This window comes from Vigna unguiculata, chromosome 7 (assembly GCF_004118075.2).
Source record: "Vigna unguiculata cultivar IT97K-499-35 chromosome 7, ASM411807v1, whole genome shotgun sequence".
Classification (NCBI taxonomy): domain Eukaryota; kingdom Viridiplantae; phylum Streptophyta; class Magnoliopsida; order Fabales; family Fabaceae; genus Vigna; species Vigna unguiculata.
Genome location: NC_040285.1, coordinates 13,783,039 through 13,808,414, shown reverse-complemented (window position 1 = coordinate 13,808,414; position 25,376 = coordinate 13,783,039). Strand labels below are relative to the sequence as shown.

The 25,376-nt window shown below is 31.1% G+C and overlaps 1 protein-coding gene across 1 annotated transcript; it reads right to left on the bottom strand.

The window, feature by feature from the left end:
* Window positions 1–1,076: 1,076 nt before the first annotated feature.
* LOC114191578 (RNA polymerase I termination factor-like) lies at window positions 1,077–4,834 on the bottom strand. Its single transcript, XM_028080828.1, has 2 exons — window positions 4,556–4,834; window positions 1,077–3,380 (listed from the first exon to the last, which is right to left on the bottom strand). The coding sequence occupies exon 2, from the start codon at window positions 3,369–3,371 to the stop codon at window positions 1,242–1,244; it is 2,130 nt and encodes a 709-aa protein (XP_027936629.1). The 5' UTR covers window positions 3,372–3,380; window positions 4,556–4,834; the 3' UTR covers window positions 1,077–1,241.
* Window positions 4,835–25,376: the final 20,542 nt, after the last annotated feature.

The following is a 25,376-nucleotide window of genomic DNA, read 5'->3' as shown; positions in this document are numbered from 1 at the left end:
TTAAACATATTTTTTACTATTTTTTAGTGAAACCGTACTTATCAGGTATAACTTTTATTTTTATTTATTAAAGTCGTATTTTAACAAATATAATTTTGATACAAAAGGTAGAAGTTGTATTTTAATAAAAAAATATATTATAAAATAAATATAACATTTGTGTTATTAAAAATAATAAAAAATAAAAAGTTGAAATCCTGATTTCTTGTTATACTTCATACTTCTTAAGCATGACTTTCCAAATTTTGATAATTTCTTAAAAAATTGCTGCAGAATGATAAATTTTCCAAGAAATTAAAATGGGTATTTTGTTATCTAACGAAATCTAATTTTTAATTTTCCAATTGTAACAAAAGTTAATGTGTTCCATCTCAACAAACAATCTCCAATTCTCCAAATGTGGAAATGTTCAAAGATAAAAATAGCTAAGTATGACACAAATAAAACACTAAGATAATTGAAATAACTTGATGCTAACAAAAAGATTCAAAACATACAACTAAAATAATGCATCAATACTCTAACTAAAATAATACATAGAAATGAATAATGTAAAAAATATAACCCAATATTAATAAAAGAGTTAGTAGCATAAAAATAGCCTTCACCTGATACAAGCCTCCTCCTCCAATATACAATTCTTAACAATCAAACCCATCTACAATTATCCTGGAAAGTCTGCTACCATGTCTTTTTCAATTTCATTTTATTTCAAATTTAATATTTATCCTTTATATTCCTTCCAACCCATAATTTCTACTCCTAAAGTAATTATTTATAAGAAACAATTAAAAAAACGTCAAATAGAGTTGGAGAATTTGATTATTCGCATAACATATCCCATTGCAACGCAAAGGCGACTCATTCTTCTTTTCAGAACAAAATCACAGCATAGTACATTTTTCTAAGATGATTAATTGAGCATGAAATGCCCATCTGAATTGTGCACAATTAGCCAGGAAAATGTCATCCTGTATCATCTATAAGGATACCCTTTATTTGAGCGACCGTATATGCACCTAAAAGATTTTGTTTCTCACCACATTGGAATTAGCAAGACTAATAATAGACAAAAATCCAACAACCAGCGATAAGTAGCATTCTCAAATAACTTGCAAGGTAAAGTTCAATATAAGAAAACACTACTAAAAACTAACTGCAAATAGAATACAGTTTCTGATGTGTTGGATGATCCCACAAGAACATAATCATAAATCAATACATTTTTAAAAACAATAATCTCAACAAACCAAAGGTTTTGCATCAAATGCCTCTCTTACTTCCAATAAGTCGGGGCAATATCTTTTTGCAAGAATCTCAACCTGCTCAGCAAATGACTTCCCTCCATGGTCTCCAATATATCGGACAATTTGGTTCCACCGTTTTCTACATGCCTCACCAGTCCTATGCTCAAGCAGATGGTCCCAATCCACCTCCTCCATGCAGCAGGCATCCAAATTATATAAAGCATCAACAAGGCGATAGTCATCGGTATCACTCCATGCACCAGCAGCAACCATGGGTGATCTTAATTTATCATACCACTTGTGGCAGCAGCTCACGGAGTTTCTACTGACCAACTTCTCACCAATTGCCTCCCAACCAATATTATCTCGTAACATACCATGTTTTGATTTTCTATAACCCTGTGAAGCCCTCACACGTAGGTCCAGGTTCACTAAATCAAATAACTTTTGATACTCCTCTTGGGTCCATCGTCCTTTATTTGTATTACTTAATTTCACTCTGCGCCATGCATCCTTTACATGAATTCGATTTTTGCCCAATGCATCCGCTACTTGTCTCCAATTAGATCCATGCTGTTCCTTCACCTTCCGTAAAAATTCATACTCTTCAGGTGTCCACTCTCGCTTCTCACTCCTTTCAAACAAAATATGGGCACGAGTGTACACACTATAAAGTGGCCTGTGGGGTAAGGCTGCTGCAATTTCCTTCCAACAATATCTAACTTCCCTATGAGCCCTGCAATGGAGAACCATATCTAGACCTTCATCTCCCAAACCACGAGACTCTATAAAATTATAAACAGCAGATTTAATCTGCTCATCTTCTTCTGGTGTGAACCGTTTCCCACGAACTAAACCATCACAACAAACCTCCACTTCATCAGAAAAAGTTACCCGTTTGGGTTTGGATAATCCACTGTTTGCAGGATTAGGAGAGTCGCCATTATCTGCCTTGGCTTTATTCTTTGTCATCATATTTTTGTCCTTGCTTTTGCCGTCTTCAATCATTTTTCCTTTCTTACTCTTCCTACCTTCAACATCATCTTCACCTTCTTTACTCAATTTTTTCTTCTTCCTCTTCTTACCTTGGGCATCATCTTCACCTTCATTGTTTTCAAACTCATTATACTCCTTACTTTTGCCTTCTTCACCATGTTTTCTTTTCTTCTTCTTCTTCTTCTTACCTTTGGCATCATCTTCACCTTCATTCCTTTCAAAGACATTATACTCCTCAGTTTTGCTTTCTTCACAATGTTTTCTTTTCTTCTCCTTTTTCCTCTTACCTTTGGCATCATCTTCACCTTCATTCCTTTCAAAGACATTATACACCTCACCTTTGCTTGCTTTACTCAATTTTTCCTTCTCCCCCTTCCTACCTTGGGCATCATCTTCACCATCATTGTTTTCAAATTCATTATACTCCTTACTTTTGCCTTCTTTATTCAGCTTTTTCTTCTTCCTCTTACCTTCGATATGGCTTTCACCTCCATTCCTTTCAAAAACATTATACTCCTCACTTTTGCTTTCTTGAATCAATTTTTTCTTCTTACCTTGGGCATTGTCTTCAACTTCATTGCTTTCAAATTCATTATACTCCTTACTTTTGGCTTCTTCACTCAGTTTGTTTTTCTTCTTCTTCTTCTTATCTTTGACATCAACTTCACCTTCATTCCTTTCAAAGACATTGTACTCCTTACTTTTGCTTTCTTTACTCAATTTTTTCTTCTTTCTCTTCCTACCCAGGGCATCATCTTCACCTTCATTGTTTTCAAACTCATTATACTCCTTACATTTGTCTTCTTCACTCAGTTTTTTCTTCTTCCTCTCCTTACCTTCACCTTCGGCATCACCTTCACCTTCATTCTTTTCAAAGACTTCATACTCCTTACTTTTGCTTTCTGTACTCAATTTTTTCTTCTTCCTCTTCTTACTTAGGGCATCATCTTCAGCTTCATTTCTTTCAAATTCATTATACTCCTTACTTTTACCTTCTTCACTCAGTTTTTTCTTCTTCCTCTCCTCCTTTTTGTCTTGACTATCATCTTTATCTGCATTGCTCTTAAATTCATTGTAGTCGTCCTGCTGCCTTTCTACATCTGATTTCTTCTTCTTCATCATCTGCATATCAAGCACCTGTTTCGACCATAAATGGAATATTTAAGTACCAAAAGGTGGTATGAAAAACATTTTATAATGCATATCAATAAAATAATTCAGGAATCATGACAAAAAAGAACCACAATCTTCTCTGTCCAGATTAAATGATTTAATGCAACTTTTCACATCCAAGCACCACTAAACTGTTTTTTCAATATTTTACGCAAATAAATTTTCAACTACATCCAGATGTGCACTGAATTTGAGGTCAAGCTACCTCCTAAGAAGGGATAAAAGAAGGAATAGGAAATACTTTTCTCTGCCTTCAGTCAATGCACAGTACAGAGTATATAAGGCCAAACAACAACGTTGCAAATCTTAACAAACTTCTTCTACAATGAAAATGAGTCCTAATAAAATGCATGGTATTAGTGAATGAAATCAAACCAACCAACAGGCCTATTGACCATCCTCTTGGGCCTTGTATTTCCCGCTATTGGGTCACATGTAACAATTTCTCACGCTATCAATGGTGTCATCAACCTTAATATCGACATTATCATCATGGTCCCAAGAATCAACGAAAAAGGTAAAGAGAGGCACACATCCTAACAAAATTTTGGTGCCAAAGGTGTTGAACTCCATATTAGATCAAAATACCTAGTCAAAGAGCACTTACCATAGAGCTACTAATTTATGAAATAATTAATTACAGATTGTGGTTAGTGATATCACCAACCAAAATCTAGCTATACTAAAAGAAGCAAACAGAAGCACCAATAAATATGCCAATTATCTACCAGTCAAAGACTCCAGTCTACTACCTAAGCATTTCGAACTTTATACCATATGCAAGTTTTCTTTTAACAGCTCACAAATAACTTCAGCCCACACGGCATGCCGTTTTCAACGATTATTACACTACTCTACTCCAATTACACATGTCCTTCCAAGGTTATCAAACTCGCGGGTTGACTTGTACACACGTACGAGTCTGCCCGTGATGCCATTGTTCACGAGTTCGAGAGTGAGTCAGCGAGTTCGAAGAACGAGACGAAACGACGAGAAAACATGTCGTTGGCATTCGCATTTTAAAACCAAACCAAAACCCCAACGACCCAAATCGAAAATCCAATCGAAAACAGAAATTGAATCCCAAATCGAAAACCCTAATCGAAGAAGAAGAGAAGACCGAAGTTGAAAACGCTGACCTATTTCGTGATCGAAAACGCTGACCTATTTCACCACCTTCGATATATCAGCTCCGTTGTTCCGCGTTGCAACTCCTCTCGTCCACGACGAAGTTTCAGGCGCAACGACGCAGCGTAGGTTCGGCTGTGCAGTGCAGTGCAGGTGCAGCGGAACGGTGCAGGTCCGGTGGTGCGGTGCGATCCCGTGCGGTGTACTGCGATGGAGATGAGGTGCGTGAGTTCCTGTGAGAGCTAAACCCTTAGTTTAGAAAGAAGAGAGAGGGAAAAGAAAAAATTAATTCATAATTTTCAATTTAAGAAATATTTTTCTATTTTACTGATTTCGAAAATCAATATATTATATTATTAAGAGATAAACCGGTTATATTTACCTTATTTTTTTTAGAAAAAGCAACATAAATAGGAGTGATAAAGCTGATATCTCTTCCCGGGTCAGCGTTATTCAAACCCATTTCATTCGGAACTAGTTGGGTACTCTGACCCATTTTCTAAGGTTATTACTTCCTGCACCTCTATAATTATTAATTGTACCCCTAATAAAAATAACTTCCTTTCATCGTCGTTGTCACTGGTTTCACCATTGCCGTTGCTTGCCATTGCTGCAGAGGGAGAAAAAAAAGAGATAAGGTTCTTTTCAAAAGATAAGGTTTTTCACGAAATGCATTTTATGTGGAGTGTTTTGGAAAACCCATTTCAGAAATTTTATTCAGAAAAATTAGTTCTGCAAAAAATCTTATCCTAGAAATTCCGCACAAAGTAAATTTGTGAAGTATTTGTCTTGTTTCTATGGATTTTGTTTAAGAAAAAGATAAAAGAAAATATATTTCTAATTAACAAAAAAATGAATGTGAGAAAAAATGAAATATGCAAATGGGTGACATAAAATCGATGTTTAGGAATGAAAATTATGACAGTCCTACATTTGTTTGTTGCGGGCACGTCAATGTAATGCAAATCTAAACGGATAATAACAAAGTGAAATTAAGTATATTTTATGACCAAGTACAACTCAATGACCAATAAGTCTAAAGACCGAGTCAAATGTGTTTCTAATTGATTACTAATTATTGGTTTGGAATTTTTTTTGTTCTTATTTATTTCTGCACTTTAAAACCAAATCCTTTTTGTTGATTTATTCACATTTGGGTTCTGGTGCAGTTCTTGTTAGGTGTTAAAAATAATAGTATTTTATTGAAGTTCACACTTTACTTATCAACTGCTTGCACTTAATTTTCTATATGTGTCTAACATTTACCAAAATCATTAATTGATGTCATGTGAATGGATAATAATATTTTAATTATTTTTTTTACTCATTTTAATCTATTATTTTAATCACAGGATCATTATCATATATAAATAAGCATATGGATGAGTTTCACTCTCCTCTTTTCACCTACTTTAATTTCAACGTAAATTTAAATGGAAAATTACCTCTTGACAAAGAAACTTTTGACAAATTTAACAAAGTTTCTAAAAATAGAATTAAAACAGATTAAATTTTTATTTTTTAATTAAAATAAAATAATAAAATAATGTTTTTTTACTTGAATAGGAAATTTTGTCAAAAACTTTGTTAAAAAGTTTGTTAATCTATCATAACTCAATTTAAATTTCTCTCATTTAATCTCCTTATCATGGAATTTCCTAAGTAATAATATATAACACTATCTTTACTGAAAAATTCTTATGGTGAAAAAAACTAACTTCTTAAAGGAATTTTTTTATATAGATAATTATATTTTACTTAAAAAAGGACATTTATGAGATTTATGTGAAATAATATTTTATTAATAAAATATCTTGTTATTTCTTGGAAAGGACGTAAATGACCTTTGCTCACTCTCTTCTACCTCTTTATGATATTATATTTCAAGTTCATATTTTTGTATACTACATGAAATTTTTTAAAGTTTATTTCCCAATTTTTGTATACTTTTTTATATTTATCTAAGTAACTTTAATAACATAATTATCATCCATTTTATTTTTATATGTCATTGTTTATTTTGGAAATTGTCCAAAATATTTATACTATTCGACAATGCAAAATTATATCGATAAATAAAATTAATAACTTAATGTAATCATATAATTTTTACATTATCATCAAATAGCGCATAATTTTAAAATATATATAAAGTATCAAAATAAAAATGTAATATATATATATATATATATATATATATATATATATATATATATATATATATATATATATATATATATATTTTGATGACTTTCACACAATTATATCATCTATCAAATAAGAGAGACACAAGATGTAGAGTTTAAATCAATAGCTTATAATTGTGCGTTCAACAACCTTATTGGGCCCAAAATCATCTTTGAAAAGGTCCAACTATAATGATTAGTAAAATGTAAAGATTAGATATCTTTGGGCCTTGTATTTGGGCCAAGTATATTAGATTTTATTAGGCCTTGTATTTTGGCCGAATAGAGTAGGATTTCATTTGGACCTTTTATTTAGACTAAACTTTATAGGTTTCTTGTCTTTAGGTTTGGATCATGAGATCACCTAAGGTTTCAATTAGGCTTCAATTAGCCCAATCAAAATTCTAGGCTGGTCACCTAAGTTAGGAGAACTCACATTGAACATATTTTCATATTTTGCAAAGCATGGAAGTGTTAGTGCCACTTGGCACTTGATCAACAATGTGCAGCACCTCTTTAGGAGCACATGGGGGAATTCATTTGAATTTTGTCTCCCCTTTTCATCTTGAATTTGGAGACCTTCATCCCTATAAATTGAGATATCCACCTCATTGTAATTCATTCATGAAGATAGTAAGAAAACTCTATTGAGATCACTCCATAACTCTCTTCTTTGTGAGTCATCTAGGCAAGATATTCCCTTAGGACTTCCTCGAGTCTCCTTCCTATAGAATTGGCCTAACCTTTATAAAGAGCACCCTTCTTACACCATACAACCCCCTTCCACTAAACCAAATCACTTCAAAGTGCTTTTGCTACATCCAATTCTACAATATTCCATTTGTCATTCTTGAGGGATTCATCATATATATATATATATATATATATAATTATGATATATTTTTACATCAGTAATAGTCCTAATTATATATTCTCAATTTAAAGAAATTCAACTATACATGATTTACATTACAATACTACATAAATCTTTAGTTGCATCTCCAATGACATTAAGGAAATTTGTTATATTCAATGTCTTTAAAAAAATTCATTTTATACGTCTGATAATAAAATAACACATAATCCATCTCAAAGAATATTAGAATCCACCTCAACTCTCTTGTGTTAGGATGGTTCATTGCACATACTCTACCAAAGTGCATAAACCTCATTCATTTTTTTATCACTTGATATCAATTTAAATTATGTATAAAATAAAAAATATATATTTTCCTTAATTAGTTCATGTACTTTGTAGTATAAAAAACAATAGGACACAATATCATTCCAAGTATTTATATAGCATACAATAATGTACATATAATCCATCATATATATATATATATATATATATATATATATATATATATATATATATATATATATATATAACAACTCATTTCGTATAATCATTTACATGCAGTAATACACATACGATATCGCATCCCATTTTAGTAACATAAAACTAATAAAATAAGATATTTCGTAATAATATTCAAAACCAATTATCTAGAGTATAAAATATATTAATACAAGCCTCCAAGAGATAGGACTATAAAAATATGACATTTATATAACCACATTAAACCAACAAAAGCCTTATACCAAAACTAACCACTATTGCTTCCAAAACATCCCACAACTCGAACCAATGGCTTCTCATCCTCCAAAGGCACCTTTATACCTGCATCTTCATTTGTTCACACTAATAAGACAATCATTGCAAAAGAGAGAGACAACCACAGATAAGATAAACAAACACAAGAGGGTAAACTAATTTCCAAAAAGAAAATCATATATTTATAAAATACGTCCTATCACAATACAATGCACTTCAACATAATCATATAAATATAAACCATATAATCAAAGTCTCTTCTAAACTCAATTATCTTGATACATGCATTGATATTAGGTTCACCATAAACATGCACTTGTGGTGGCCTCAACTACTCTGCAGAGTCATTGCCAATGGGTTTCACCCCACTACTCACAAGGTTAATCCTCTTCGCGTCTTAGGTCAAGGAAAAACCCTAGACTAGAACCTCATGTTACTCCCACCATATAACCCACTACAAGAATGTTTCCTTTTAGCTTCCAACAAAATGTGTTGGCCATATGTATGACGCTAATAGCATCGACCATACGTCGGCTAAGATGATGCTATACAAGACAAAAAAGGAAAAAAATTTCAAAGATAGTCACTAATTTACATTTCTAATTTATATTATTAATTAAGCTCTACAACATTCTTAGCGTCGTCCACGACGACGCAAATTGAGTAAAGAAAATTAAATAAATTTCGATTGAAACATGTCAGATAAAGTAAATTGATATTTTAAAGTGAAAACCAAGTGTAATGTCGTTCTCTCTATGACTCTATGCTGACATTGGGTTTAAGAAAGAAGTAAGAAGTAAATTGAAAAGGATTGGCATCAGATTAAAATTTCCCTCCTCTTTTTTCATCTAGAGCCCTAGCTAAGCCTTCATTCGAGCACCAGTCCATTCTTGCGCATTCTCCAATCTTATGACATAAGCCCAACTAGAGACCCAATTACTAGAAGCATGTTGAGAAGAATGCAAGAAGAGTGGGAGCATGTTGAGACACATGGGCTTCAACTTTTATTTACTTGGGCCAAGGAAGATATTAAGATATGATGGGCTTGTATTTAGGCCAATAATGTAGATTTATTTTATGTTTTTAATTGCTATTTTTGTTTTAAATATGTTGTTGTTTCCTTTTGTATCTGATTAATCGCAATTTATTGAGAGCTAAAATTGATATTTTAAGTTCAGAAATTGGTTGAGTGAAGTATATAGCTCTTAGATTTTGCATCAAATTGTGGTTGATCATTTGAATTTGCTCAAATAGTAGCTTGTTTTAATCAATCATAAATTTCGGCCTTAGCAAATGTGAGCTCATTCACTTGTTTTAGTTTGGATATTGTGATTAGAACAAGTTTCCTTTCATTCTATTGTGTTTTTACTTGTTGTTTTTAATCAATTCTAGTGTCATTCCTAAGCTTCCAATTTGAGTGTTATCTTGTTTCAAGTCCTTTAATTTTCTTGCTTGTCTTTATTGGCCATTACATTCGTCTTATCCCATTCAATCTCTAGAGTTTTGCAATTTAGCGTGTTATAGCTTTTCTTGCTTTATTTCCTACAACTCTCTTGGGTTTGTGTTGAATTATGGTATAGGGAAAAACTCTCTAAAGCCAAATTTTATACAATTTGAGACTGCTAGATGACTAGAAACCCAATTTCAAGCATCATGCATGTTCTAAACACGTCAAATTCGTGGTAAACAAATCAATCCAGCAAAAATCATCACACTCACCGCACATACCGTATAAAGCCCCAAATTTTATAACACACCAAAACCCTAAAGCATATTAATTTCATAAAATTGAAGATCACATACCTCAATTCAACAGTCCACAAAAAAAAAATCAAACATCTAAGACCAATGAATTAGCTTCCATCACCTAAATTGCTCCTTAACTTTTCCCCACCACTTTGCCCTTTGAAAACCTAACTACACACCACAAGAAGATCAAATCAATGACCCCAAGACATGGCAGAACTCACCAACATACAAAGAGAGTTCATGGAAGTAGAGGAAACTCACGTGCAACTCAAAAATGGCTTAGAAAAAATGGAAAACACAAAATTATATTCGACATTCCACATGTATATTCCAATTCCACTTATAGGAAATTTGATATCAATTTTCAACAAATCTAATTCAAAATTTGAATGAATATATATAATTAAGGTAAATCATTCCATTGGTTTCCATTTTCATAGGAAAATCTCAAGTAGGTCTCATTCTTTTTATTTGTCTCAATTTGGTCCCTATTTTGGAAAATTTGTTGTCATTAGGTCATTTCCATTAGTAATGCAGTAATATGTGTCACATGTCAACTCGTAGTTTTTTTATATTTTTTTAATTTGTTTAATTTTTTTATAATTTAAAAAAAAATTGTCACATGTTAAGCTGATGTTGTACTACGTGACAAAGGCAGTGTGATGTGGTAGTGTTAGTGCCACATGTCACTGTTGAATATGAAAATTATCGATTTAATCTCTATATTTGTTATTTTTTTCTCAATTTGGTTCCAATCTTTTTGAAACTAAAGCAATTTCATTCCTATTCAAATTGAGACAAAATTTAACCTTTATATAAATGTCACAATGATATTTTTAACAAGATTAAAATTATATTTTACATTGAACTTTATTTAAATATTATTTCAAATATTTATATATCAATAATTTCTAGAAAGTGTTAGAGTTGGTTTAAAAATAACAACTTTATAAATTTAAATGTAAAATTTTAAATAAATATATTTATTTTAAAGTTCAATGCAAAATATAAATTTAAATAAACTTAATTTGGTTTAAAATATCAATTATAATAAAAATATCATTGTAAAATTTATAAAAAAATAAATAAATTTGGTCTCAATTTTGATAGGGATAAAATTGCTTCAGTTTTAAAATAATTAGGACAAAATTGAGACAAAATAACAAATATAGGTATTACATTGAGAATTTTCATATTCAATAGTGACATGTGGCACTACCACTACCACATTACATCGCGCCTCTGTCATCTGGTATAATATCAGCTTGACACGTGACAATTTTTTTTAATTAAAAAAAATTAAAAATTAAAAAATAAACACGAACACGTGATACATAATTAATACATTATTAACGTGAAAGTCCTAATTAAAATAAATTTTTCAAAAAACAAAATTAAAACAAATTAAAAAAAGAAGACCTACTTGAAGTTTTTCTAAAAAAAATGGAAACCAACATAATTATTTAACCTTATAATGAATTACCTTTAGTTACCTGGACCAGCACACCTTCCATACAAAACAACAAGTCTATTATATCTTACAAACCTTTTAAAAAGAGTTGGTGGACAAGACTTTAATCATTCGCAACCAAACATATCCCATTATTTATTTTAAAAAAATAATTATCATATTATATTTCCAAAGAGATTGTAAAAAAACTATATTTAAAAAATGAAATACTAATAAATTAGATTTAAAGTTATTTATATTTTTTTAATATTTTTTAATTTACTTTAAACTCATACCTTTAATATATATAAAAAAAATATCAGGGGATGAAGTGAGTGTATCTTTCTCTCCATTGGATTCATTTAAAAAAGTATATTTTTAATAAATACTTTTTCATGCAAAGGATTGAGCACATGCTTTACGATTTAGGTATTTTGTGAAACACTTTGAAGGAGTTAGGTATTTGTGATGTCATAATGTACTCTCTTTTTTTATTCTTTTAGTTTCTGTTTTATGATTAAATATTTTTAACCTATGTATTTCTATTTCACTACAATTTTATTTAAAAAAAAAAAAAAAGAGTAAGTGGATAAGCTCGTGAATCAATTTACGTAACTAATCATCGTATCATATATGTAAGTCATTTAATTAACCTTAACGTTTCTACTTAAAAAGAAGTTAGGCATAAATAACATTCTAAACTAAGAAGGTTTTTTTTTTCTCCACATATTCAAAATGAATATCCCATGGTCTTGCTCACTTTTTCAAACATAGCATATATACCTACACATTGGTCAATTAATAGCATATTATTGAAAATTGGAATATGTCTTTCTAAAATATTAATGAGTTGTTAACTAAATTAATGAAGAAATTATATTTAGGAACAATCCAAGTAAACAGGGAAAAAATATTTTTTTTTAAATTAAATATATTTTTAATTTTTCAATTTTAACGTAAAATTGAATTTATTTATTCAAAACTTTAATATACTTTTATCCTAAAATTTAAGAAAGAAATGAATATAATATTTTTAACTCAATTACATAAAATTTAATTTTTTTATTATGTCAAATATGTTTTTTATTTAATATTAAAAGTAGAATATATAAAATGATATAAATAACTTAAAAACTAGCTTAAAACGTGTCTAGTATGTTAAAAAAATATTGACATAATATTGAGACAAAAAATCATATCTGTTAATTTTTGTTTTTAAGTTTAGAAAAAAAAATGTATCAAAATTTGTACATTAGACAAATTTTAGTTTTGAGTAAAAATTTCAAATTAAAACCGTATTTAACATTTTTTATTAAATGATAGATGAACAGATTATTAAGTTTAGAATTGAGTTTGGAGATAAGTATTTTCACAAGTAGCATAGCTTTATTTCTAAATCATTAAGTGTATTAAAACCAACGAATTTATCGTTTTCTCAGATACCACTAAATGCACACTTATTTAATGACAGTAGAATATTGTACCCGACATTTGTTGAGAAAATATCTTATTGTTAAAATAAAATTTCGATAGATTATCGTTTGAAAAGTTAAAACCTTATTGAACATACATTTTAAATACATTTTTTTTCTACTAAAACTATAAAACGGATAAATAATGAATTTGATTTTTAAATATATTGCTCCAATAAAATTTTTTCCGCCTAAACGTTATGAATACGAAACATCACAAATAAAATGTGACTGTGCAAACTTTTTTTTATGAGATCTCTCACAACATACGTCTCTTCAATTACTCAATCACTTTTAACAGAGTCTTAGCGATGTTTCTACTTCTCAAGATTGGGAGACTACTATACTCTAAGAAATACTAAAAAAGGAGTAATTTTTCTTGCAAAAGTTGCCAGAACAACATGACAACCTTCAACATGACCTATCTTGCCAAAGGCTTGGGGGCTGATGTACTATATCTAGACGGTCAATGCTAGTATGATTAACTACCCAGTTCAAACTGACAACATATAACCTTCGACGTGATCTATCTCGCCAAAGGCTAGGGGACTGATGTACTATACCTAGGCAGCCAAGATCGATATTGCTAACTACCCGGTCCGAACCGCCTACGACTAGTCCTATCATAAAAAGAATAGATGGTTAGTTAGCTGCACAAAATAATGACACATACATAACGGCTAACACCGCCTACTCTAAGAATAACACATAAGTAAAAGCCGTCAACTTCAAACTTAGGAAATAACAGTGGAGCTTCTAGTGTTAGATCACAAACTTGGAACTTGGGCTTGACCCGGACTCAATCAAATCCTGAACATTGGCCCAACGCAATAAAGAAGGGCTCAGCCCATAAAGGGGGTAAAACATAGTTAATAGCTCTATAAATACATGCAGACCCCAACAATTAAAGGTATGTTTTGAGAGTCTTTGTTGACTTGATGGTTAGAGTCCTTTCCGCAGGTAACCCCTAAGGGTCCAATTCACCAACATTAAAAGAGGACATATCTAAAACCAAGGAATAACCCGTTTGAAAAGTCAACGATTAAGAACCTGACTCATTCGGGTTAAACCCGTGATAAGCCGGGTTGACTCACCAACCTGCCAATAAATTTTAAATATTAAAATAATATATATATATATATATATATATATATATATATATATTATATGTATATATTAAGAGGCCAATTTTATAATTCTTTTATATATTTAGTAATTGAATAAAAATAAATTGCCCATCATTCAGTTCTGTGAAACACGTAACAAATCCAAACATAACATATAAGAACATTTGTGGTAAATTACAAAGTGATGCAAACTCTTGCATACGCAAAATGCAACATGTGTTATGTCTCTTTCCATAAGGCACCGACATGGATATGGGAAGTGCCCTTTCAGCTTTTACGTTTTGTAGGGTAGGAGTGTGTGTGGACCGTTATGAGCCCCAAATTAGAAATTAGAAAGTGACCTAATTAGGGTTCCGTCTATCAAGGCGGTGTCACCTTACGCCGTCGTTTGGCAAACTCTCCCCCAAAAAGCCACACTTCATTCCGATAATCACTCAATTTGTAGGGCAAAAGTGCATTTCCATTATTTTTTTCCATGCCCTACTATGAAAGTTTCTTTTTTTTAATATACTATTATTTACGAGCTTAATTTTTACATATTGTTTTAGTAAATATTGGATATAATTGGATGAGATAGACATTTTGATGACTAATAAAGAAGAGAGAGTAAATTATATCTCTAATATAAAAGTTTAAGATTATATATATATATATATATATATATATTCCTTTTTCTCTGGATTTTTAATATAAAATTATTTTCAAAAGAGGATACTTTTAAAAAAAAATTGAATGAATTAATATAATAAATATAATTTTTTACCGTAGCAATCAAGATAAAAGTATTATAACTATAGGTTTAAAATACTCATCATAAAAATTAATAAATTTATATACATACCACAATAATTTTTTTATAATGTTATTTAATTTATATTTCAATTGATTCTCTGACATAATATTCATAAGTAATACAATAATCTCACCAAAAGATACTTTCAAGTACCAAAATAGAAATAAAAAACAATTTAAGAAGGAAAAAAGAAAAAGGAAAATTTATGGCATGTTTGGTTTGGATGCAGCTCGTGAAACCGTGTCTAAGGAGCTGTCCCGTGTTGAACTTTTTTCGATTTTGTTTTTTATATTTTTTCTCTGGGTCCCAGAAAATGAGTGTGGGTCCCATTCAAACACAAAGCAGTTTAGGACAATTTTTACGGAATATACTCTTTACACGTGGCGTACTGTTATTGGGTTGTCTCCTTTTAGTTTCATTCTCTAAGGTTTGAATATCTTGCTTTCCCCAATTTGTTTTCTATAGCAGTAATATGATAACCGGTACATAACTACTTGATCAATTGTTTAAGTTAATTACATGTGGTCTTCTTAATGCCCTCACCGTTCACACGAATTACAAATTTGCCAAGTTAACATTACCCACGAGAGCCCCGTACGAAAAATTAAATAAATAAAGAATATATTTTGTGCCATTTTTTAAATAGATAAGTTTATATTTCAACATTAAAATAATTTTATCATTTAAATTTTCTATTTAAAAGTAGTAGCTATGTAATTTTTTTACTTAAAAATAACTATTATATATTTTTAAAAATTTTATTTTTCTAAAATTTATTCTTTTAAATAATAGAAATATGAATATATAAATGTGAAATGTACAAAATTATGAATATGAAGTTATTAACTTTCGTGTATATTAAAATAAGGATAAATAGTTGATTCACGGTAATAAGTAGTTGGTTTGTACCTCACTATGAGGGAGTTGTTGACATCTCAAGTTATTTTTCAACTTTGCGCTTCCATTGTCGATGTAAGTTTGAGCTTAGAGGTTGTGGTCTGTACCGCGGTATGAGGGCGATGTATGATGTTGTTCCTCTACTATGCACTTCCATTACTAATGCAAGTTTAAGTCTGACGGTTGTGGCCCATATCTCGGTCTAAGGGCAATGTTAGCAACTCATGTTGTTCCTTGACTCTATGCTTCCATCACTGATGCAAGTTTAACCCGGGAGGTTGTGGTTTGTACCTCGATTTGAGGGCAAATGAACTTCAGTTTGGAAATTATTGTCACAAGCTTGTTGGTTTCGGTCGTGGTGATGACATTGACCCTTTTCCAGTTTGGTTACCAACATATCATAATATAGGCAATACAACTTTGATTATGGTTATAAACCACTCCCTATATTTATGCTACAAGGTAGAAAGGTAGTTATCGTAGAAGGACAATCATGGGTTAGGTTGTGAGGACCTAGAAAATATAATTTTAAGAGTGACAGTGGTTTTAAATAATGAGATCATATTATTTTAATAATAAAAGTTTACATATAAATATAAAGTTCATAAAAAGATCTTAAGTTTCTCATTGTGCGCTCGTCTCTTTGAAGATCAGAGGCTGCTAGAGTGATCCCTATGGTGAGATCTCCATATCTATCTGATCAGTTTTCTCAATTGAGTAAGTTGATTTTCTATTTTTTTTTCCTTGGTCCGTTGTTCTTGTGCATGCATGTGAGCAAATATAGCTCGCATGTGGCTTCTAAATCTTCCTTATGAGTTTTTGTTGGTCAATGGTTCTTATGATATGCCCTGATCATATTTGTGTTGTTCATAGGTTGAGTTGTGCATTATATTAGTTGGAAGGGAGTTTCGTTGTCTTAGGATTTTAAGGTTGATTAGCCAAGGTAAGGTAAGGGAAGCTAATAGTTTTTAGAGTGAGTAAGTTAGAGGTTGCATGTTTGTGGTTTACCTGAATTTGATGATTTAATATTTTTATGGTGGTAAATTATTGAATGTTTATGCTTGTGGTATGCTGGATTTGTGATTGAGCAAATTGAAATTTGTTTACATTGTTTGCATTTGTGGTAATTAAGGAAAATGGAATTTTGGGTCATTGATCTAATTGGTACTAACTACTGTGATTTTAAAAATGTTTTAGACCAATACCTAAAGTAGAAGCACCAATTAGAACCATGAAACAAGTCAAAATTGCTCAAGAACCAAAAATTGAAAGTGTTGATATTTGGAGTGACGTTGAGCGGTAACCTTCACCATTAAGCGCTGAAAAATGTGAATCGTTTAGCATTGAGCGGTGCTTGAGCACTTAGGACCTCTACAGGTCTGGAAGCATTTTAGCTATAGGGCATTGAGTGGTGAAATCTAGCATTGAGCGCTAGTTTTTATGAGGCAAACAACGTTGAGCGCCAGATTGCCCAGTTTTATTGTTTTGATTTATTGAAGGTCCTGAGCATGCTTGAGCTGGATTCAATGGTTGTAAATGCTATAATTAAATTGGTTAGATGATTTTAAGCATGTGTTGTGATGGTGATTGAAAGTATTTCAAAGAGGAATTATAAGTATTGGTATTTTAGTGTATGCATTGACATAAAAATTCATTATTGGGATCATTTCTCTAATAACTACTCACACTCATGTAGAATAAAGTAGGTTATGTGGTGAAGAGAAGGAGGTCTTAGTCATTGGACTTGATCAGGTCCTAGGTGCAAAGGGGATTTATCTTGTGAGTAGTTGGGTGATAACCCCTTGAGACCAAACTCTACAGAGTTTGGGAATCACCACAGGTGTAGGTCACCAGGGAATTCGATGTCAATTTCATGTATCCAGATAATGAGTTTAGTGTCAACTATTTATATATTTTTAGATAGACTTATATGTTATCCTGTGGCATGAAGTTTGTAACATGATTTTGATTTATTTGAGTAACTCTTTTTCACATTAGCTTACCCTATGTTGTTTTGTGTTGCTTGGGCTTGGTTAATCCTTTTGCAATGATCACTTAATTGTGTGAGCAGAGGAAGATGCAGGTGAAGATACTCCCTAAACTATCTATTTTGATTAGAGTTCTAAATCTTTTAGAGTCTAGTGATAGTTGGTTTTGTGTGTGACACACACCCACACCCATCCACCCCCCCACACACACCCCCATCCACAAGTACAAATACTATGATACCTGTACCTGTCCCGTTAACATGCGGGTATAAAAAATACTCGTACCCGTTACTCGCGGATATCTATTTATAATATCCATTTCCTACCCGTTGTGGGTTTATCCACATATACCTGCGGCTATGAATTTTTTTGACATCCCTAATTATATATGAGATAACTATATTAATATCTTTATATTAGTATTGCACTATCTATTTTGTGTTATCATTATATATAATATTTTGTTTAATAATTTAAAAGTTATTAAATGAGATGTTACATAGTTAACTGCTTAGGTAAGTATTTATAAATAAAAGATAGTTCCCTAAGGAAAAGGAGAAATTTGACATTCATAGAGAATTCAAAAGAGTTTAGAAGAAAAAGAAAGAGAGTTATTTTTTAATATTTTTGCGGTTTAAGCAAGAAAAATAACAATAATAAAACTACATTCTTAGTTATATTAGTTTTATTTGAACTCTAATAACTATTATTATACTTGAGTGTATGTTTAGTTTTTAATAATTAACATATTTATTTAAGGAAAAAAATTAATATTAAAATACAATTAATCTTAAAAGAGTATAATTTTAAATTTATAAAATAAAAATATAAAAGATAAAATAATCACTTAAAGAATAATTATATATTAATATTAATGTTCTTTTTAATAAATATGTGTCAATTATTAAAAATTAAACATAACAAAATTAATGAAATAAAAAATTTTGTTCTATGATCATAATTACTTTTTTAGAGACTAAGCTAACGCATGGTATGTGGGAGTGTAAACTCATTTGAAATATTTTATCATTTTTATTGTGAAATTATAATAGATATAAGAAAGAAATGTATTATGTATTATTTATTTATTAAACATTTAGTGAATAAAAGTCCATCTAATTTGATCAATATAATAAAAATTTAATCTAATTTATCTCTTAATATTTTTATGGCATGAGTATCCCACCCTTCAAAGTTTTAAAAGATTGAGTTAAATTTGTTAAAATAATTTCACAAAATTTTAAAATTTATTTTTATTATTTAAAAAAATATATTTAAAATATTTAATTATGTAACGGTTTTCTCTCTATCATTTTTCTCTCTCTCCTAAATGTTTTTTATCCTTTTTTCAATTTAGTTAAATTTATATTAAAATTTTGTTATATTTTCATTCTCTACTATATGATTCTAGATTTTGAGTATGTGCTTGAGCTAAAACTTTATTTGAAACAAGGAATTACATATAAGAAAAACTATTTATGTTATTTTGTAAACTTTAGGATAAATTATAATGTGAATATGACTTGGTTATAAGATTTGTTCTTCTATGCAAGAATGATGTTTTGGTTCAAAGTTGTTAAATGTTTGAAATTGATTGTAATTTGAGTTTTTTAGTTAATAAATTTTTGTTTAGAATATTTTGAATCGAATATTTATCTATAGAAGTTGATTTGGCCATTAGATTATGCATGTTAAGGTATATAGTTTATTAATTTAAGTTTTTTTAAATATAGTTTTTGTTGAGTATACAAAATTTTTATAGATTTTCCTTATATTCGTTTTGAGTTTGAAGTGAAGAAAATGTATTGAGCTTGATGTGAATGAAATGTGTATTAAGTTTAAATGATTAAAATCGAATTGAAATGAGCAAAAGATGTTGTTTAACAACTTTGGGATTGCACTACTAATTTTGTATGTGTTTATAAGTTATGTTTGTTAAATTTTTTTGGATAAAACTTTTTGATAAAATGCATAGTTCGAGCATTCTGCTCATCTATGTTTTCCTATATATGTTTGTGCCCTTTCCTTCTTTATACACAATTGTAATACTTTTCGTATGCAAGCTTTCTCTTTCCGCATTTATTGCAAAGTGCTCTTCTCTCTCCTCCTTAACTCTCTTTGTTTCAACGTAAGTATCATCTCTCTCTCAATTCACTTTCTCTTACCATGCACATGCATATCACATAACATGGTATCAGAGCTCTTCGTATTCGTATGAAGAGCTCTGCTGCGCACTCACTTTTTCTTTTCTCAATCTTTTCCTTTCTTGGTTTGTTTGCACTTTTTCTTTTGCAGCATGTTTGAGCAAAACTCTGTCGTCCAAAATCAACCCCAAACCATGCAAGAACAGTCCATGCATAACTTTCTTTACCTTCATCCGAACGAAAATCTAGCAACGACCTTAGTCTCCCCTGTTCTTGATCCTACAAATTACCACTCATGGAGTAGATCCATGATCACATACTTAAGCGCGAAAAATAAAGTTGAGTTCATCTATGGAAGTGTCCCTCAACATGCTAAAACTGATACCTCTTACTCCTCTTGGAACAAATGCAATAATATGGTAATGTCTTGGATTGTTCATTCCGTTTATGTGCCCATTCGCCAAAGCATCATTTGGATGGACGTTGCTGCAAACATTTGGAAAGATTTAAAAACAAGATTTGGCCAAGGTGATCTTTTGCGCATATCAGATTTGCAACTTGAAGCCTATTCTTTTTGCCAAGGTGAATTAACAGTGACCGAATATTTTACGAAACTTCGGGTTTTATGGGATGAGTTAGAAAATTTTAGGCCAGACCCCATTTGTTCTTGCCCAACTAGGTATTCTTGCAAGGTTTCTTCTATCATCGTTCAGCGGAAGCAAGAAGACTAAGCTATGCAGTTTCTTCGTGGTTTGAACACCCAATATGCCAATGTCAAATCTCATGTGCTTCTCATGGAACCTTTACCTCCCATCACAAAATTTTTTTCTTTTGTTGCTCAACAAGAGCGTCAGTTGAGTAGTAGCAATTTTGTTGCTAGTATAAAAAGCACTAACGTCAATCTTGGAAAAGAAGGTACATCTTCTATCACTTGCAGTTTTTATGGTCGCCTCGAACATAGTGAAAATACGTGTTATCGCAAGAATGGCTTTCCCACCAACCAAGAAAACAAAAACTCTAGGTTCACCAAGAAAACTTGTGCCCACTGCGTCAAGATTGGTCATACCATTGATGTTTGTTATCGGAAGCATGGGTATCCTCCCGGTCACAAGCTTTATAACTCCAAGAATGCCAATTCACTTTCTCTTACCATGCACATGCATATCACATAACACTTTTGAAAATTATTTTGTTAGGTGTATTTTCTAATCTTTTTGCTCAAGAGGATTTTCAACTCAAGTAAGAATAGAATGAAGATTCAAACCTTATTTTCCGTCCTATTTTCATTCAAGCAAAAATGGAATTGCAACTCAACTTTTGCTTATGCTAGGTTTTATCTCAAATGACACAATTTTTGCTCAAGCTAAAAATTATTCCTTTGGAATTTCTCCCCTTTTATGTACTTGTTTTTTTTTGATAGATTGTATTTGAATATTTATTATAAATGTAAAATGAGAATTTAGTTTGTATATTTAATTGGTTTGTGATTTTATTTAAATGAATTGTGTTGTATAGAGATAAAATTGGCAGATAAAGATTCATTTTTTTAAGTATTTAACATAACTATATACTTATGAAACAAAAATCATGTTTAATCTTAGAAGATAACTTGGGGTTATTATAAACTAAACTAAAGAGTTAAGCAGGTACATGGGCCATAGCCCAAAAAGAAAATCCAAAGTAGAAAGATCCAGATGACTAAGCAGCGGAACCATCACCTCACGGGTGTTCCTCGCATATGCTCACATCAACAAGTTGATGATCATCGCAAAAGAAAGAACCACACATACAAAACACACAACAAACAACAGAAGGGTAAGATAGAGCCAAAAGTGATTTTATCATGAAGTCAGACATACTTTCATAGTCAACAACACATACATCATCCAAGCATGTTATGAACATTCCATCGATACACTACGACTCGACTCGACTCATCCGGATACATATAATCTGGTCGGATTCAGCGGATGCTTGCACTTGTGGTGGATACCTCTGCTCACCCCCGAGCTATGTGTTACAAGTGTTACAATGAATCAATTTCCCCATGCACAAGGTTAGCCCTTAATGGGTTTCGGGCCTCCTGCTACTCTCACCACAAGAGTCAGTCCGCTCTAGGTGAGACTAACTGACTCTTTAGAGTGTCAGGATGCAATCCTTACCTTGAATCCTTACCAAATTATATAGATGGGGCACCACCATGGACACCCACTAACAGGAGCCATGGAATTATGTCCCGACCACTAAAGCACAACCCTGAAATCTCACCTAGAAATTTCAAGGAATTACGCACTGACCACAGACCAAACATATTCAAACAAACCAAGTAATATTTATCATGCATATATATGTATCATGTCAACCCTTATAACCAATCTCTTTCACGTTCTAGGTCAAATCCATACCAACTCGTCATACTCCACCCATGAATATAGGGTTTCAACTCATCTCATTACCATGCCACATCCATAACCAACCAATCTCATATTCATTACATGCCAAGAATTTATCCAAGTTCATCATTCATAACCCATGCACCCTCCCGCTCATGCATATTCATCCCCCCTCATGCCATTATACAACAATCCATTCACTTACATGCCAAACATTCAAAAACAGGAAGGGAAACATCAAATCAGAGCGCACCCTCGCCCAGCTCTTCGCTCAAGCTGAAGGGCCTCGCTCAAGCGAGAAGGTCTCTCGCTCAGGTGAGCTCCCTTCGCCTAGGCGAGAGCACGACATCCAGGGACAGTGGCCTCTGCACGTTCTCGCTTAGGCGAGACTCCCCTCGCCTGGGCGAGACGCTCGCTCGCTCAAAACTGAACTGGTCGTTTAAGCGACCATTCGCGTGAAAAAGCCTGGGCGAGCCTCTGCTCACCTCGCCTAGGCGAAGCAAGCTCGCTTGGGCGAGATTAACAGCCCTCGCCATTGTTCACTCGCGGAACATACCAAAAATCCAATCCGAACCATGCAATAATACATTTCATCAGCTCAGAGCAGTAAATAATCCATCAAATCACGAAAATATCAACAAAGCAAACTTGGAAACCAACGATTTAGGAAAATCCTAACTTCCTTTACCTGGAAAAGGACTAGCGGAATACTCCGATAAGCACATAGTGAGTACAACTGTCCTAAGGATGGCCAAAGAGCTGAAAATAAACGGTAAAAACAGAATAGGAATGAGTTACTACGAAACCCTAACGGTAAAAATGGAAAATAGGCCCAGAAAAGGGGAATCGTGAGCTGAGGAATGATTTACGTGGAGTGGAAACCTAGCTTGAGCTAGCTTGAAGAAGGTTGACGGCTAACCCTAACAAAGAGTTATGGTTGCTCAAGGAGGTAAAGAGGAGCGTGTTTCTATAAAGTGAATGAAAGAATGGAATTATGACAGATTAAGGTCTGAATCCCCTTTTGGGCCAGCCCTTAGGCCCACTACGTTAGGGGCAACCCTTTTAATTTAGGGCAAAAAAGAATAAAATTTTTAATGGACCTTACATCGAAGATGGACTAATTCCAATTTTAATTAAAAGGTAATAAGACTAAAAACATATTTAACCTTTTTGAAAAATATTTAGTGAAATTAGCATATATATATATATATATATATATATATATATATATTAAAGAGTTTTGATAAAGGTATAAAAATAATGTAGCTGTTACATGGTGTGTAATTATAATTTCTTAATAAATATAGGCAAAAAAATAAAATAAAAAGAAGATACTTTAATATTTTTTTAAGGGTTAAATATTTTTTTCTCTTAAATTTTAACGAAAATTATAATTAGTCATTTTTGAAGTTTTGACTTAATTTAATCTCTTTAACCAAATTTAAAAACCTATTCAACCTTTTTTTATTGAAAGTTGAGAGACAAATTTTTTGAAAGCTGAGGGACGAAAAACCTATTCAACCAGGGGCGGATCATCATGGGTGCAGGGAGGGGCCTTGGCCCCCCCAAAAATTTTGAAACTTTTTTTACAATAAATATTTTGATTTTTTTATTATAAATATTAAGTATTTTGATTTTATTTTGTTATAAATATTAAATTAAATTAAATATTTTATTTATTTTATAAACATAATAATTAATACTAATAAATAATAAAATATAAAATCAAATATAATAAAGAATAAAGATTAAAAAGATTTATCAAGATATTTTTAATTATTTGTTTTCATTATAGATTGTGTTTTTCATAAATTGTTTTCATATTTTATTTTCATCTGTTTTCTTTTGTTTCTGAAAAGACAAAGATCTATTTTTTTCTCTTATTTCTCCTTTATTCTCTTCCCTCCTCAAGGAAGAAAAGAAGAAAGTAATTCTTTCGTCTCACTTGATAGTGAAATATTAATTCAATAATTTATTTAATGAGCCTATTTTATATGTCTATGTCTTGAATTTCTTACAAATTGTTCTCATCTTCCATTCTTACCTATTTTCTTTTCTTTCGGAAGAGAAAAAAATCAATTATTTTTGCTTTCATCTCTCAACTGTTATCTTCCATTCGAAGAAATAAAGAAGAAGGTAATTCTCTTTTGTCTCACTTGATAGTGAAATATTAGTTTAATAATTTATTTAATGAGTCTCTTTTATATTAATTTTTTATTTTATCAACATAGAAGAAAAAATGATTGTACTGTGTGTTTTTTATAATTGAATTTTAAGTGTGGTTTGATTATCATTGAATTTTCTTTTGGTATTTATGTCTCTCAATTTTTTATTAGATTATGATAAATCATTTTTTAGTATTTTTTTAAAAATAGGTATATTGATGAAGAATAAAGGAATAGATTATTTAAATAGGTATATTGATAAATCATTTTTGGTATTTATGTCTCTCAAATTTCTTCGTACACTTCATTTTTTATTGTATTAGTGACAATAATGAAATGTATAAATTTTGGATGTATTATTTGGGCACCCCCAATAATGTTGGTCAAGATCCGCCACTGTATTCAACCTTTTCTTAACATACATAAAGTTGATTGTTTCTTATTTTTTTTATGTGCCGTTTCTCTCATTGTTAATATTTGTTTAATTTTGTGCAAAAATATTTATGAAATTTTCTTGTATTCTAAAATGAACTCATACATTTTTTCTTAATTCATATAAACTAAAGTTGTTTACAATTAAATTCATAAATATTCATATACACGCAAAATATAATTATGTTTGGTTGGTATCATTTGGGCGTCTTTTAAATTTCTCATAAAATGTTAAAAACATTTGAGAAGAGTTCAGAAGAAAAAAAATACCGAATATTTTATAACTGTTGTAAATATAAATGTGATGAAAACTCGTGCAAAAAGGAAAGTTCTACACATGCTATCAATTTTAGATGAACTATTTTTTACTAAAATTTATAACTTCTTTTTATAATTTAATCAGTTTATTTTCTAATAT

Coding starts and splice junctions, on each gene's coding strand:
- LOC114191578 (XM_028080828.1), bottom strand. CDS start 3,371: ATGCAGATGATGAAGAAGAAGAAATCAGATGTAGAAAGGCAGCAGGAC.